This window comes from Aspergillus viridinutans (assembly GCF_018404265.1).
Source record: "Aspergillus viridinutans IFM 47045 DNA, scaffold_9, whole genome shotgun sequence".
Taxonomy (NCBI): Eukaryota; Fungi; Ascomycota; class Eurotiomycetes; order Eurotiales; family Aspergillaceae; genus Aspergillus; species Aspergillus viridinutans.
The window spans coordinates 847,297-863,334 of record NW_025091225.1 but is presented as its reverse complement, the minus strand read 5'-3'; the positions used below and the strand labels follow the sequence as shown (position 1 = coordinate 863,334).

At 47.4% G+C, this 16,038-nt stretch overlaps 5 protein-coding genes across 5 annotated transcripts; 1 reads left to right on the top strand and 4 right to left on the bottom strand.

Moving 5' to 3' along the window:
* Window positions 1-523: 523 nt before the first annotated feature.
* Aspvir_009922 (putative C6 transcription factor) lies at window positions 524-2,787 on the bottom strand (the record flags this gene model as incomplete). Its single annotated transcript, XM_043273060.1, has 4 exons — window positions 524-1,526; window positions 1,594-2,270; window positions 2,328-2,439; window positions 2,498-2,787. 4 exons carry the CDS (start codon window positions 2,785-2,787, stop codon window positions 524-526), a joined length of 2,082 nt encoding a protein of 693 aa, XP_043128995.1.
* Window positions 2,788-4,098: 1,311 nt separating this feature from the next.
* atfD (bZIP transcription factor atfD) lies at window positions 4,099-4,767 on the bottom strand (the record flags this gene model as incomplete). Its single annotated transcript, XM_043273059.1, has 1 exon — window positions 4,099-4,767. The coding sequence occupies one exon, from the start codon at window positions 4,765-4,767 to the stop codon at window positions 4,099-4,101; it is 669 nt and encodes a 222-aa protein (XP_043128994.1).
* A 2,852-nt stretch (window positions 4,768-7,619) lies between these two features.
* Aspvir_009920 (uncharacterized protein) lies at window positions 7,620-8,108 on the bottom strand (the record flags this gene model as incomplete). Its single annotated transcript, XM_043273058.1, has 1 exon — window positions 7,620-8,108. The coding sequence occupies one exon, from the start codon at window positions 8,106-8,108 to the stop codon at window positions 7,620-7,622; it is 489 nt and encodes a 162-aa protein (XP_043128993.1).
* Window positions 8,109-8,499: 391 nt separating this feature from the next.
* Aspvir_009919 (uncharacterized protein) lies at window positions 8,500-8,948 on the top strand (the record flags this gene model as incomplete). Its single annotated transcript, XM_043273057.1, has 2 exons — window positions 8,500-8,694; window positions 8,748-8,948. The coding sequence occupies 2 exons, from the start codon at window positions 8,500-8,502 to the stop codon at window positions 8,946-8,948; spliced, it is 396 nt and encodes a 131-aa protein (XP_043128992.1).
* A 211-nt stretch (window positions 8,949-9,159) lies between these two features.
* Aspvir_009918 (uncharacterized protein) lies at window positions 9,160-11,351 on the bottom strand (the record flags this gene model as incomplete). Its single annotated transcript, XM_043273056.1, has 5 exons — window positions 9,160-9,273; window positions 9,359-10,290; window positions 10,343-10,551; window positions 10,606-11,225; window positions 11,271-11,351. The coding sequence occupies 5 exons, from the start codon at window positions 11,349-11,351 to the stop codon at window positions 9,160-9,162; spliced, it is 1,956 nt and encodes a 651-aa protein (XP_043128991.1).
* Window positions 11,352-16,038: the final 4,687 nt, after the last annotated feature.

Here is a 16,038-nt window from a genome sequence, read left to right as displayed (position 1 = left end):
ATCTCCATGGCGGGGTATCTCAACAAAGCGAGGAGGTGGGGGCACACCCCACCATCCCAGCTTTTCATTGGTCAGAATTGGAGAGAGGAAGATTATATCATCCTTGGCATGTGATTGGAGATCATTCGTACTTAGATGGCATAACGTGTCATTATTGCTCGAAATTAACTAGAGACATTGATTTTAGTATGGGTATATGTACACCGTCATCAAACATTAATCTAAAATGACTTTTTGATCCTCAATTGCCCATATTTGATGAGAATAATTGAGCTGAACCTGACTAGGAAGGATGTTAGCAATGCAGAAAAGATTGAGCAATGATATACTCTACACTACGAGAGCACAGGCGGCAAAGTTGATGTCACTGCGTTCGGGTACCTACCTAGCAAATCGAATCGAGAAGCTTGTGCCAGTGTACGACTATCTACTTGCGATAGTCATGCATAGCACAGTCTATTCTATGACTGCAATGGCATGTATCACAGGTGTTGTGATCTTTGAAAGGTCGAAATCGTAGCCGTCAAGGGTTACGAAGAGCCAAGGGCGTCGCCTCGGGTGTAAGACGCAGATAGAGATCTTGACAAATCTGCCACGCGCGCTCTGAAGCAGCATGCCGAGAAGCCATGGCTAAAAGCCAGTGCATGCCTTTCTGTATGTATCTTGAAATTAGCTCTGGATCCTTGGCTCCGTGCCTGACGCGCCAATCCAACTCGATTAACAGCACAGTGAGGGCTTGCATGAGATCATGCAAGACCCAGCACCAGGGAGCAATGCGACCCAGCCAGATAATGTCAGGCTCATCGGGCAACTGCGCGAGCATATTGCAGGCCGCATTGGTGCAGACGTCCGACATCTCCTTCCACCTAGAGCCGGTAGCTTGACCACTTCGCTCCCATCGGTAAATAGCGATCCGGGCAATCGTCATTTTGGCGCTATAGAACTGGAAAGCAAGGCACCATCGCTGCATCTCAAATGCCGGGTCCTCTTGAGGGCGACTGAACTGGAATGGCTCGGGCAGCCTTCTTTGCAGGGAATTGATGGTCGAAATAAGGTCTTCAAGGGCTTTTTCCACTGAATAGCTGCTCGACCTGCTGGCTCCAGGAGTGTAAAGCAGGTTGATTGCGCATCGCATAATCCGGGCTATTTCAACTGTGAACAAAAAGTAGAGCGACGCGCACGGCTTGACTGTGGGAAGATAGGTTTCGGCATCCGGAGCCGTTGCCGACAGCAGGGATTTGGAAAGAGCACGTCGCGCGTTGGCATCCGCGAGCAAGCGAGCAACAAACGCGTCCCCAAACTGGTCCTCGTCAAATGGCAGAGGCAACGGCGCCGTGCAGAACTGATTCGCCACGCTGTACGGTCGACCCGTCATGACTGACAGAGTAGTTTCGAGGACGTAGATAGACCACCAAACTCGACAACGGAGCTCTTTCGAGATATCCAATGTATCTTTGCTAACACTCCTAAGATGAAGACCCATAGCGATAGCGGAACGAGTTGCCGTACCGGATATTCTCCAAGCCCTGTCAACAGCGGTGTCAGATGAAAAGCACAAAGCGAGTAAAAGGTCATACTCGACATTTTACTTACCTATTCACTTGGCCAATCATCAGCAGATAGAATGCAGCAAGTCCTTCGATTTGGGCTTGTTGAATGCCAGGGTGAGGAATCAAAGGAGTGTCGGCCAATCCCAGCTTGCTTCCCCGGGAGAAGTATTTCGATGGGTCGTGCCATTCGTCAGCCTCATCAAAATACGTCAAGCTCAAATGCTGCGCAGCAATGGCAAGGATCAAGTTGAAAATAGCCAGCCATTTCTTTGGTGGCTTGGATTGAGGCTCGGAGTATATCCGTCGATACTGGTGTAGAAATACCGTTTTGCCGACGATGGGGAACCCAGGATGCACCATGTCAAAGTAAACGTCCAGAAGTTCGTCTGCGACATCTTGCGGAGGGATAGTAAATGGCGGCACCGAGAGATCAATCGAGAGCTCCTCACCATCCAGGAAATAATTGACGGAGCTGATCGAATCTGCAAAGAAGTCGTCTGGAGCCTCTGGACCTAACCATGAAGCGTCCAGCCGGCGCCCTTTACGCTTCAATTGATGCAACCATGACCTCCCCGAGTGTGCACCGATGAATCCCGTCGCCTGACTTACCTTGTCCTTGTTGAAGTCTTCTTCGATGGGATCGGTGGTCGGAGTTACCAGGCGGGTAATAGCGTCGACGGATAGATCGCTGCTCGGGCTGAGACTCGCAGGCGGCGTCTCCTGTGGAATTGTTAGTCTGAAAACATTCGGTTTCGAGCACTTCAAAAAGGGACTTACCTTTTCCAGAGCCTTAGCGATCAATGGCTGGTCCTTGGCATCGGCTCTCGGTTGAATTCGCCGCAGTAGACGGTAGAATTCCTTCAACCGCAGCTCGAGATCCTGCATTCGCCTCAAGATGAGGTCAGTAACACGCGCAATGTGCCAAATCATTGGAGCCAGTAGCCTACCTTGCGACCTTCTCACTCTTGTTAGCTACAAACACGCACTCGATTTTCAGCTCACAGCATCTCTCACATGGCGATCCCCCAGTGCATTTTGCCTTTTGCTCCCTGCAATTAATACAAGCTCTGCTCGCTCGACGGGTCCGAGGCTTCGCAGTCGTGATGCGCGGTAAGCTGACCTTGGGTAAAGATTGGCTTGATGATGATTGTTGTGGACTATCGTCGTTCTGGGTACCGCCTGGCGAGCCTTCTCTTTGACGCTTCCGTATCTGAGAAGCCTGACTCCGGGGGTCCATAGGGAAAGAAACTAGTCAAGTGATAGATTCAGACATAATTGAAGAACTGTTCGACAATTGCTTTATGATTGATCATGTATGATGAAGTCACCTGGAGAACGGCATTTAAAGTACCAGGGTGAGTATATCATGCCTAAGCCACATGTTGTATGGGCCCACAGCTGTCAGCTGGGCTGCTTTCCTTTTTTGGGGAATTAGTTTCCAGAAGATTCTCATCGACTCGCCCAATTTTTGGTGTCGCGCAGCCACAGACGTAATTGCAGTTCTTTTAGACAGACTGCCATTGAATAAATGGATCAAGGGTCTTTTCAAATTATTCCCTCGGATCTCCAATCACAACTGGAGTTGATGATCAGGGACTCTGCCCTGATTGATCTGCATAGATAAACAAAGTGACTGGACAGTTTGAGAAACAAGAACAGCGGGATGATGTCACTGAGGATTGATCAGCCTGAAAGGACCCGCCGTCAAGCCACTTTCATCAACAGCCAAGCCACATGGAATGATCGAAGCAGATTCTCCAATCACAGGATGTGTCTATGTCAGTCTGTGGGGATTGCGGATAATAATTATGCCCTCTCTGCTTGACAATCAAACAAACGCACAGTGCACCTTACCTCACACTTGTGCCAAAACAATAACAACCCTTAGCAAGTGTTGATTAGATGACTTTTTGATGGTTTAGCTCCAAAGATGTCCAATATTCTTCTTGCATCGCCGGATCAAAGAGCCAATGTCAACCGATAGCCGAGGAACATGATTGGGATGATGATTACATTGCTAATAATCAAGTTTTCAACTGGACAAGCAGTATTAGCTGTGACATTCAATCTTGAATTTCTTCCAGTGACATGCTGTCTCACTTCTGAATTCTCGGCTCTTTCGTTAACCCGTCGGCCAGTCGGGTGGTTACATGCTATCCCTAATTCCTGCGCCTATGCTGTCGAAGATCTGTGCACCACATAAGTTACACTATCCTCTCTTGGTCATGCACTATAAAATCAAGATCTACTGGCAGAGGACGAGTCTCAGAATACCCAAAGACTCTGATCGCCTCGCTTCAGGGTATATACATTTGCGAGACCTATCCCAAGCTCCGTAATACGCTTCTACAACAGCCTGCTATTGCCTCCATTGCTCTTTTCAGAACATATCCAAGGGAAAAGAGGAACGATAAAATCCACCATATTGATCATATATACAACAAATACCGTACAACATCATAACTATCATATCATCATGCCATGAACACAAAGCGCCCAACGCTTTTATACATCAAGCACTTTTCTTCCCTTTGCATCCACAGAAGCATCAAGCACACCCCGCCCTCCTCTTCTCAATATAATTCGTAATCGGCCCATCGCCACACCGCGCATGTCTCACCAACTCCTCCTTAAGCGAGATCAATCCATCCCGCAGACTCTGCACCTGGCACTGCAGCTCGCGTTTCGCAAGCGATAGGGCCTCGAAGCGGGATTGCAGTTGCTGGATGTACTGCTTTTTCTTGGAACGGCATTTTGTGGCTGCCACGCGGTTCTTGTGGAGGTAGCGTTGCCGTTTGACGGTGTCTGTTTGGGAGTCGTTACCGAGCGGAGAAGTTGCTTTCGTGGCTGGTGCTGTGGGCGATTGGGGGTTTATATGCTGAGTCTCTGTGCTGGGTTGTGGGGTTGCCCAGGGGAAGGGGCATTGGTCGAGGTAGAGAGGTTGAGTGGGGAGGTAGGCGTAGGTGTAGAGCTGAGGAGCGGCGGGATAGGTGTATGCCTCGGTGAGGTTCTTTGATGCGTCTCGGGAAAACCGGGGGAATTGGTTGGCGTAGGGGGACTGTGTGTCGTAGGCGGGTTGATCTGACGAAAATGATTCTGCTGGGGTTGTGGTCGTGTAATTGCCAGTTGAAGCCGGATAGTATGGAGGTAAGAAAGAGTTGTAGTAATCCCGGCTATAGCTGGGAGGAGGATATGATTCTGTCATTTGAGTGTACATATTACGTATATTACAACAAGAGTGGAGATGATAATTGAAGTGAGCAAGGAGTAATCAATCTGCCTGAGGACTTAGGAGCTAGATATATGCTTGCCACCTCGTAAGCTACACAGAGGGCAGTATGCACAGTGCTGACATCTGCGCGACATGATTACATTTGAGTTTCTTCGTGCCTAACTCAAATGCCTTGTCCTTGGACGGACTTGATTGGTGGGTGTGATTCAGCTTGAGTCCAAGATAGGTACGGGATGGCTGGCTCTTAGCAGCAGATACGCATTGATGCTTTCTCCCCGTGTCGTTTCTGACCCTGATAATCATCAATGATATCAGGACTTGTACTAAACGATTTAAACTTTATGCAGTCGATGTTTCCTAACCCGAAAGTAGATGCCCCTTCCTTTTCCCGTCATCCTTCCGAAGATATGGACAGGACGGGTTGGTTGATTAAGTCTGCACATTGACTGTGCCGGCATCTCGTACTCCCTCTGGTAGCTAGAACTGCCGATCTCATACCTTGGACTCTGATTTGTATTCCGGGTTTCCTGGGTGGTGCTTACTTAGAGGAGGCTGGTTAAACGATGCGTGCACGGTGGAGACGATCTTCATTATTGTTCAATGGGGCAGAAGTACCTTGGATGGTGGCGTTCGATTTGAAACGGACTATCTCCGGCATAGCCAATCGTTCTCCTCACATTGAATACTTTTGACCATTGAGGCATGCATTCATCTCAAGAAGACCTATAGAGCTGCACGCGGTGGACAAAGGTCGACAATCGATCCAATCGACCTATGTCAAGGCAAACCGATGCTCAAAACACACATGGCATGTCGAACGACATACCATGTTTGGAGATCATTTCCGATATTGATTCTCATGGGTGTCAAGGTCAGCCACGGGCCAGCTCGAGTGATTGTGGGTTGCCAAGGAAGAACCACCATCAGGGCATCGGACCCTCGAATGGAGTAATTATTTGGATCGTCTCATGAATGGTTCGGATGCCTTCCCCGACTGTTGAGTTACCATCACTAAGACATACCCAAGCTGAAAGTCAAGAAGCTGATAAGCTGATGCCCGACGAGAATGAGGGGTAACACGATCTACCACAGTAGCCCCACCACGAAACAGGCTCAATCAAGAGGATCGTCGATAATCTGGATGGGATACTTTTCCGAATCTACCAGATATCTTGCTAAGGTTGATTGGATAAGAATTCCTTTTGACTCTGATAATGACGCGGACACTGGATGGAGTCGGCGTTTGGAGCTATGGCATACAGTGTTTCGCTGCTTTGAGGATGGTTTTTGATAGCCTTCGACGGCTACAGTCGGCCAGTATGAACTGAATCGTCATGTTTTGTAATCTTCAGTCCATTCTCTGTTCTGAGTAGACGTTATCAAGAAACTCGAGTTCTATGGGATCTTGCTCCACGAGAAGACCCTGCCCACTATTGAAGCTTATTAGCATGAATATCTGCGCTTCAACGGGGATCACGTCAGCACTATTCATCTCAGGACTGCACCATGGAATAAAGTGCATGCTAGATACCTACAGAAGGGATCCTTGGGGTTCGGAAGAATTCCTGCCGGTCCTATTTGACCGACCTCGTTTCCAGCTGTCTTCCATTGGCGGGTGGTACTCGGGGAGTTTATCGAAGGTTCCGCAAACTCAATCCATGTGTTGCAACGAACGGGAGAGGCAAGTACTCGAAAGTCCAAGTGGAGCAGTGTACAGGGCGCAAACCGGTTCTGTGGATTGACATCGAGCCTCGTGTTGACTATGAATAACGGGGAGGCCTCGAACCTTTTCCTATGTATAGCGTCCCACATATCGAGCGTTTGGCTCTGGGCCGATCGATGGACACGGCTTACTGTCCATGGACTATCAGACATCTTCAACTGCACGGACATGACTCTTCACCAATCATGGCCAGATTGTCCATCTTTTGCAGGGAGTTACCTCTGCATATAGGGCATTGGTGGCTAAATCAATGTTCCTTGATGAATCCTCTGAGTTAAGACGCCACCATTGTGGGGTGTATAGACTGACTCTGTCTATGTCTCTTGAGAGTTTTTTTTTCTTCTCGATGATAGAAAGGGCGGCAACCTCTGTTATGAGATGTTGAGGACTCTCTTCAGAGATACTGTATGTTCCTTTATGAGCCCTGTCAAGGGAAGCAGATACCTCTATTGCTCACCTCACTTATTAATAAATATAAGTGGCCCCTTATCTCTCCTCAATTCTCTCAGAGTCATTATCCTTAAAAGCGCGAGGTTCAGAATGGTCTAACGCGTTGGTCTTGGGTTGGCGTTGTAAAACTGGGCACTTTATCTCCCTGTTATTCACCAAATAACTAATAACTTCAGTTGCCGGAGAATCCCTGTGTTAATTTGCTTTTCATAATTTTTTTACTCCGCCCACTATCAAACTTTGATGGATGCTCTATGGAGGGCGCAGGGACGTTCTTTCTATGTTGGAGTCTCTTCCATCAATTAGGCAGAGCTCCATTCTCAAAGTGTCTATTATTGCACACTGACCCTCAGAAACAGGCTTCTAAAAGACACCCAGAAATGAGCTCTTCGACTTCATTAGGGATGTCACTGTCTTCCTTGCGCTTCACAGTTGTCATCATTGTAAGTCCTTCCTCTATTAACTTCCTTTTCTCGTGCAGTCAATACACCAAAGCATGATTAGATAAATCCAAGAGCACATTTACTCTTTATGGATTGTCAGTCATGCGCTCATCCGCATTTTTCTCATCTTCTCATTCACTCCGTTGTTGGTTTCAGCTATCGTCATTTCCCACTGAAGAGACTGACTACTACCACCGTCCAAGGCTGATTAGGCACTTTCATCAAGCGGAGATGGAACCTGTCGATGCTGGTGAGTGAAAGGAATCACGCGGCCTCTCATATATCACAAGCTGGTTGAAATTCGCAAGAAACGGTGTCGTGGCCTTGAAGCCATTGAGGTTATGAAGCTCAGCTATTTTTGTAGCAAGAGGCTCATCTTCCTGAGGCCATCTTACAACAAACCATCCCCTTCGCTTATGTTGCCAAACAACATAGACAGGGAGAACGATTTTTGTTTTGTGCGCTGTATCGAAGTTGTAATCAGAATTGTTGATATCGACCGCCATAAAGGTGCGATCTCCCCTTATTTCGATGGCAAGGAAATGAATTCGACTATCATTCTCCCAGTTTGGAAATATTTCGTCGATGAATTTTCCTGCTGAGACACGATAATCATGGGAATCCAGTTGGTTTGTATGCACTTTGATCACAAGTCTTTGTGCTTCGGTCTTTTCGAATATCTTCTCGCGGATTTGAGCAGTACTAGACATGGTGGATGAGTCAATCGTGGGGTGACGGTGAGGCCTGAATCGTGGGGTGATGGTGAGGCCTGATGGAGTAGATCAACGAGGGTCAAATGCAAAGACGTGTGGCAGGCTATCCTTCTTGTACTCGACGTGAGTGGCCGTCGTACAGTTTGCCTGGTTTGCATTCCATGGCAGTCTGTTTTAGATCACGTGATTGCTACCTGACATCCACCCGTTTGGTACCAAAATAGTTTCATACCCCTCATTACCCCCCCAAAAGGGACGACACCAAAACTGACTACAGATGTCTTGATGTAGTCAAAGTTGTAAGCATGCCCGCTCTTCATGTGTTTGAGGTGTAAAAAAACTAAGCTTTCCCGGCCACAGATCTGCAGTCTTCGAATTCCCACGCAATATGGGTGACCAACTTAGTGATCCGGCGAAGAGCATTCTCGAGGAGATATCTGCTATAGTAGCAGATATAGATAATGATCCCGAAGGTGAAAAGAAGAGGGCGATACTCTCCAAGACAGACAGCGAGGTGGTATATGGGACAAGATTGCTTGTACGCAAGGTTTCAGACTTACGGCATCAGATGGACTTCCCGGCGGTATGTGATTCTATATGATAACAAAGGACTGTATCTTACATTATTGGAAATAGAACAGTACGATTGCGGTGACGAAATTCCTGAAGCCGACGGTTATTCTGAAAAAAGTGACTCGATATCTTATTATTCTGTCGGAGAAAGCGTGCCTAAATCCCGGAGGCGAGATATGTTATGGCAACTATACTATTACCCACGATGAGATTGAGGTTGACCCGGGTGCAATTATTATATTTATTACCCCTACACAAGGGTGATCTGTGTAGGCTCGATTGAATGGTGCTCTTTTTATGGCGAAATATTCTACATAGATGTGATATATATCCTTGTGCACCGTATCTAGATATCCTCGAATTATAACAATAATTAAATATCAAAACATTAAGCCCTAGCGAGGTCTCTGGCCAAGTAAACACCTCCTAGCAGATTGGTCCTGCCAAAGAGACAACTCGTTCTGCATCGTTGTAGTTAAAGGACATCGCTGAAGGAGACCGTCGTGTGCACAAATGTATGGGTGATGGCCCAGAGTATTGAAAGTCCGGGTAGACCCGCCGACTTGAGGGACATGGTTATTGCGATCCCCTGCAGGGAACATAGACCCTATCAGATCTGATATAACGTTATACCGACAAGGTGGAATCGGATCGTCATTTTGGCATGTGCTTACGGCGACAGCAGGCTGTTCATTTTGCATAGCCGCGAGTCCAAATAATGCTGGGTCAAAATAGTGATACCCGGGTTGTCCGTACTCATCGATATCAAAGTGATGGAAGCCGCCCCAGCTATAATGATCTGGATGAGATATACCTCGCATTGTGTTCTCGACAGGGATCGATTCAACCCCGAACAACGTTGGGTCGAAATAGTGATACCCGGGTTGTCCGTACTGATCAACGTCAAAGTGATGGAAGCCGTCCCAGCCATATTGTTCCAGATTGAACATGCTCCGGTCTGCGCTAAAGTCTGGGTCGTGCGGGAGATGCCCACTGGAGCAAGCTATATCTGAGGAGTTATATGGAGGATAGGCAGCTTCCAGGGATGCGTCAAAATCCCAGGTAGTAACTTGTGGAGCATCTTGATAAACAAAGCCTGGAGGGGAACTGTGGGCTGGGGAAACAGACAATGTGCCAGAAAGGGCACGTGTGCCGGTGTCGGAAACGATAGATCCTTCATCGATAGATCCTTCATCGATAGGACTAGTACTCGATGGCAAGTCTTCGTACGAGCTTGCTTGTTGTTCAGGAGATCCCCCTGTGGTGGGAGAGGAACTGTGGGCTGAGGAAACAACCAATGTGCCGGAAAGGGCACGTGTGCCGGTGTCGGACACGATAGACCCCCCATCGATAGGACCAGTACTCGTCGATGGCAAGACCAGGTCTTCGTATGGGCTTGCTTGTTGTTCAGGAGATTGCCCTATAATCAGAGACGAAGCGCGAGGCTGGGCAGTAACCAAGGTATCGGAAAGGACACATTGGCTGGGTTCGGATATGTCCGACTCTTCGTCAGTGGACATAGCACTAGCACTCGATGGCGAGACGATGTCTCGCACACAGGCCCCTCGTACTTGAAATGCTGGCATTGGCTTTTGTGTGCGCCACTCTAACAAAAGTACGATCAGTCACAGAGTCCTCAGCCAGGAAGATATACACACCGTAAATAGTGTGAAGAGAATGGTTCTTCTCAATCGTGAGAAGACAGTGGCGTTTCATGACCTTTTCCATTTCCACCCAGACACCACAGAACAGGCGGCCTACCAAGGTGTCTATAGCCCCTTTATTGTCAACCTCAAAGATCCCCCGGTCAATAAACATTTTAATCTTGCGGTCTCTAAGTTGTCCGCGCTGTGTTAAATCCTTCAACCTAGTGGGTGTTATTCCATCGCAAAAAGTAGAGAAGAGGTTTGGTAAGACTCACCATCTCTCTGTAACATCGGAAGGCAAATAAAATAAAGGCCCGAGGTACATGTAGTCCTTATAATCGCCTGCATCTGAGCCCTCGAAGGTAGATTGGTCCTCGCTCCCAGAAGGTTCGCTAGGAGATTGTTTTGCCAGGTCCTGACAGAGTCCGTCATATTTCTTACCGATTTTCGCCCATGACGTGATGTTTCGTGCGATTTGGTCAATGTCGATATTGATGGCTGAACCTATAACCCTCGCGATCCCATCGACAGTATTGTCGCGGAAATTTTGAACTCCAGACCTCACTTTGAGGTGAAAGAATAAGACTTTGAAAAATCGCAGGCGTAAATTGTCCTTGGAATGGCGCAATTCTGCCTGAACGACTGCTCTATAAGCTCTGGAGATCTGGCAGTGGCGTGCAATTTCTCTGTCGTCGTCGTCGTCGTCGTCGTCGTCGTCGTCAAAGAACTGGTTGCGGTTCTGTAACCATTTGGCAATGTTGGCCTGGTCCTCTGCTGGAATGACAATCTTGCTCTGGGTAATTTTGCGATGGCGTGGGCGTGGGTGGCTTTTGTTGATTTTGTCTTTGGTCGTCTTTGGTAGCTTTTTCCAAAGTTTTCGGAGGCATTCGATGAACTGTTCCACTCAGCAATTGTATAGTCAAGGGCCATATCCACAAACCTCTTGCTGACTGACAAGTTGCGAAAGCTGTTCAGCTTCAATGATGGCATTGCAAGCCACAGAGAATGCCTCCAGTGCCATTCTACAGTCAATGACTCTTATGATAAAGCTCCAAGGGAAGTGAAAGTCGAAGGTATGACATCTCCATCGATGGGGAGTCAGCATTCAAGGATCAAGCTATGGGCGGGCCACTATCACACTGAGGGCCTGCATGAGCGCTCGAATTGCACATGCTGAACCCCTAGCTATGGCAACACTACACGAAGAGGGGGATACAATTCCAGGATCAGCTAGTGGAAGTTGCTCTGGACAGGTCCTGGTCACAAGGACCTTTCGCAGGCGGTGATTCTTCCGCATGGGCAGCCAGCCACCAGTCTAGACCTCAGCGATATGCGGGGTGGTAGGAACGCCAAGGAAACACACGTCAGCAGCGGACTGGCATCCCAGCAAGAACAAGTTTAAGTCCCCTGTTATAAAAGCCGGAGGCGTGAGAGGAGATCCTGTAATGCTAGTTTCGGTGTCCCCGTCAGTACCTCCATCTTCACAGAGGGTGTATGTCACCGAGACATTCGACTGGGTACTCCAGAGTCCATAATGTGGGCCCCAACTTGAGCCCAAGCGCAGACGCAGTCACAAAATTTCGGGACTAACCGCCTTGGCCTACAGACTAACCGGTATATGTTGTCTTCGGATGTCATGATGTTACCTTTTGCTACTATGAATGTAAATAACTAGTTAACTAGGTAGTCCATATTAGCTAATCGGACCACGACCGACCGATTCCCCTGTCGGCCTGCTATGGATTGAGATTCAACCTTATACTCTACTCCGTACCTCGGGGTCCTAAGATACAAAAAGTGATCCCATACGACGTCCTCGATTGGCAGCAAAAGTGACAAAAAGTAGCCAATAGGAAAGTCTTCCTATCTCCGAAGTGATAAGCACGGTACTCAATCTATTTCCTCCCTCTTAATCCCAATAACAGATGTGTCATCAACGTTCTTTCCTCGTCAGGAATATTAACTAGGGATGACTCTCCTGCGAACTTGGCGGAGTTGGGTATTGATGGCGGGGACAGTTTCCAGGTATCCAGACAATAAGTGTGTTCTGTGGAGGGTCGGTTGTGTCGGCGGTGCAATTGCCTCGAGGGCACGATCCAGCCCTAAGCCACCTGTGGCCAGCAGGACAACCGCAGCCCTGATAGAAGCTGTCCTCCCACACACACATCTAAAACATTGTCAAAGTCTGATGCGTAAAAATCCGGATCGTAACAAACCTTTATTTGTAATTGTTTTCTGGGTGTATGATATGAGAGGTAGTAGAAGTTGACACGAGAGAGTATAAAGTGACAGAAGACACAAAACCACGGCTTTTATGTAGTCTGCTTCAGCTTGTGTTCAAATTGCATGGAAGAGGAAACGATAAGGCCAGCGATAGCTCTTAGTAAAATATTTATACCCTTTAAAAATAGTTGTAATAATCTATCCGCCAGGATATCAACAGCTTTCTAGGTACCAGGTGAAATACGATATTCTCTGTCGCATCAATGTACCTATCACCCTGCCTGACACTAAGCTGAATTTGGTCGATTTGTTCCGCGTGGAACAAGTCAGCCAAAAAGAGACCTATTCGAGGGAATCTCAGTAGCCAATCGTCATACCTTGTCTTCCGAAGTATAGAGGAATACCAGCGTAACTCGCACTTCATTCATTTCTGATGAGTCTATGTAAAATACATGAGTATGTAGGCTACTTGCAAAGCATGCAAGACTGTTTGAGCGTTATCTGAGGATCATTAGTGCCTCCTCTGTGACATATTGTTTTAATCATCTTCTCAATCACCTATGACACAGAGATCTATAAAGATACCAAATCTGACCAGGACAGCTCGCTGCGACTTGAGTCAGACAAGGCACAATTACATACTACAATGTTTTGTCTGGACTTCTTCGCATTCTGGCGACGCTCTGGCTTATCAAAACACGAACCCACAATTTCAGCTATACCTACGAATACGGCAGCACCAGACTACCACAAAACTCACCAAATGGAGTCGGCCCCCCAGCAGAAAACGTACGCCCTCATGGAAGCTGCGACTCAATTTGGTATCTCTTTCTTCGGACCTTATCTCGGATATTCCGTCAGCCATCGCCAAATCTTTCTCGCTGCCCACTTTCGAAGTGACCCTGATAATGCCTATCCCGTTGCCTGCCCAGTCCAAATAAAAGCCACAAATCTTAGCCCAGAAGATCGAGTTACACTCCAACTGGCTCTTGATACCGCAAGATCAAATGTACCCTTGAGAGTCTGGGATATACTCGAGCTTGAACGGGAACAATGTCTTATCGTCCTTGATGAAGATGGCAAGCCTGTCCGGGCCTCGGAATTCTGCGGCCTATAGCAGGCCCTGGAATGGGTGCTGAGAATGCTTGTTATTGGAATAAATTGGTGGAGGAGTGTCTTCACCGTGTATCCTAGCTATTTACTTATAACGTCGAAGAGACCCTCGAAGCTTTCATTCGACAGCTTGATCCCTATATGTTTATTACTCCATTACATTTTCAAAGCAAGGTGTCCACGCGACCTGGAACGCCAGCACCACCCACATGGGGAATGACGCGCAAGGTGTGTACTGATGTCACAGGTTGAACAAGTACTGATTGCTTGAAGTTACGTCGTATGTGTCTCATAGGATACTGCTTCGTGTGTAAGCGTTCGACAACGGCGGTGTTCCTGTCTATCTTGGCCCTATGTAACTCTGAAGCTGATTTGAAAGCCTGGTTTCTAGGACCAGGGCCACAAGGATTGAAAAACAAGTCAGAGAGATGTTAAGTGTCCAGACTCTGCAGGCTGCATTGTCCTTTCCTTCATGTCCTTCGTCTACCCTTCGTCTCTGTTTGTACCCCGAAAAGTATAATAAATAGCCTGTCCCCCCTCACATTACCATCTTCACAGTCTCATTTATCTATTCCGCGTCCGTATGGCTTCTCCTCTCAATTTCACTGGTGTACTATCCCCTATGATGCTGCCTGTAATGGAGGGTCTAATACCTGGTTTTAACCTCTTCGCCTCTTTGGCTTTCTCTATTTTCCGTGCCCATGCTTCAATCTATCCGCGCATTTTCGTGTCGTTCATTATTTTCTGTTTCTTTGCCCTCCCCGCATATTGGGGACGCGTGGAATCGTTTTTCCTGACCTTTGCAAAGTCCGCCGACATCCCGAGCCATGACAAATTATATCGAAGCGCGATACGATGGATATCTCGTCATCCAACGTTGAGAAAGACGAAGTAGTTTGTTGCCAGCACGAAAGCGAGTGTTTCCTCCCCGTAGGACGACGGCGATAACAATAACGATCAACACGACGATACCCTCGAAGACGAGCGTTTGTTTGAGAACGACCCACAAGAATACTGGTTTAAGAAAAAGTGTCCGGATGATCATGGAGTACTTCAGTCTACACCTTCACAGGGTCTTATTCATTATTTTCGTTACAAAGGGTGCTTCGTTGGACTGCGCTGACACTTGTACAGGGAATCTGGCAATCCATGGTTCGCTGTTCCGGAGAGGTTGACTTTCTACACTTGGTCGGATCGAGATATCCTCGACGACCTCATCAATGATATCCGGGAAACCCCAGTCAATAGAGACCCTCACGATGTCACTGTCTATATGGGTCTGAACCAGCCTCCGTCATGGGTGCCGATGGCAACGAAATTATCACGATCCCTATCATCAGTCGTCCTACTTCGATCTGAGTAACAATGAGCTGCTTCGAAGTCTTTTTTATGAGGATCCGACTGGCCTTACTGAGGTTTTGGAAGCTCGGATTTCCAAGCGAGCAGGAATCATGTATCCTACGGAAGACAGGAAGGGGGGTAAAGGCTATTCACTTCTTTTTGCCAACTTTGATGCTCGCTGTGAATACTGGACTTCCCTTGATTTTCGGCGGATAGGACGGTTTATTGTTAATCAATGCAGTTAAGTTTTTCATTCATGGCACGTTATCCTCGCGAGGGTTCAAGATCGGTCGACCTGACACATGTTATTTAACCATACTCCGGCATCCTTGACAATAGAAAGCTAATTAACAACATGGGGATGGTACACAATATGACAGAGCTCAATAGACGGCCACTCGTGGCTTTCCTAGACGAAGAGGACCACAGAAGGGAAGGAAGAGACAACAGCAACGATGTGGACCGGTTGCTGGGAACACTTGATACTGTCATTCAGCCTCCAAACCGTTCACAACTCGTTTCTGGAGACATTCTAGAGCATTAACAAAGAGGGAATGGTTTGCCATAAGGTGACCGTTATTGCTCAGGCTTGATTCCAGTTATTTCAGAACTCTAGAGTGTTGGCTGCAAGCGCTACTGCTACGTCTATTTATTCAGAACAAGGTGGCGAGAGATGTTGCATCCAAGGTATCAAGAAACAGAGAAGAGGATAATAAGATATTAGCTTGCTGCAAAGACATGTTGATGATATGCGCGTTCTCAAAAACACTATAGAGAAGATCATAGAAGTTGGCTTGTAGATCTTTGTTACATATTGCTGGATAATCTTCGAAGTTTGAGCCCGCGGAGCGTTGAACCGAGGTGTGAAGCTGTATAGAAATAGCCACTAACAGCAAGGCAGTCATCTAGGGTGAACACTGCATGTGGACAACTAGGAGGCATGACCCTGAAAGGAATATCAGCTAGATACTCTGATACAATCTATTATAATATACTTACAACAGGTCCCCTACATATAGCTCTACCATACC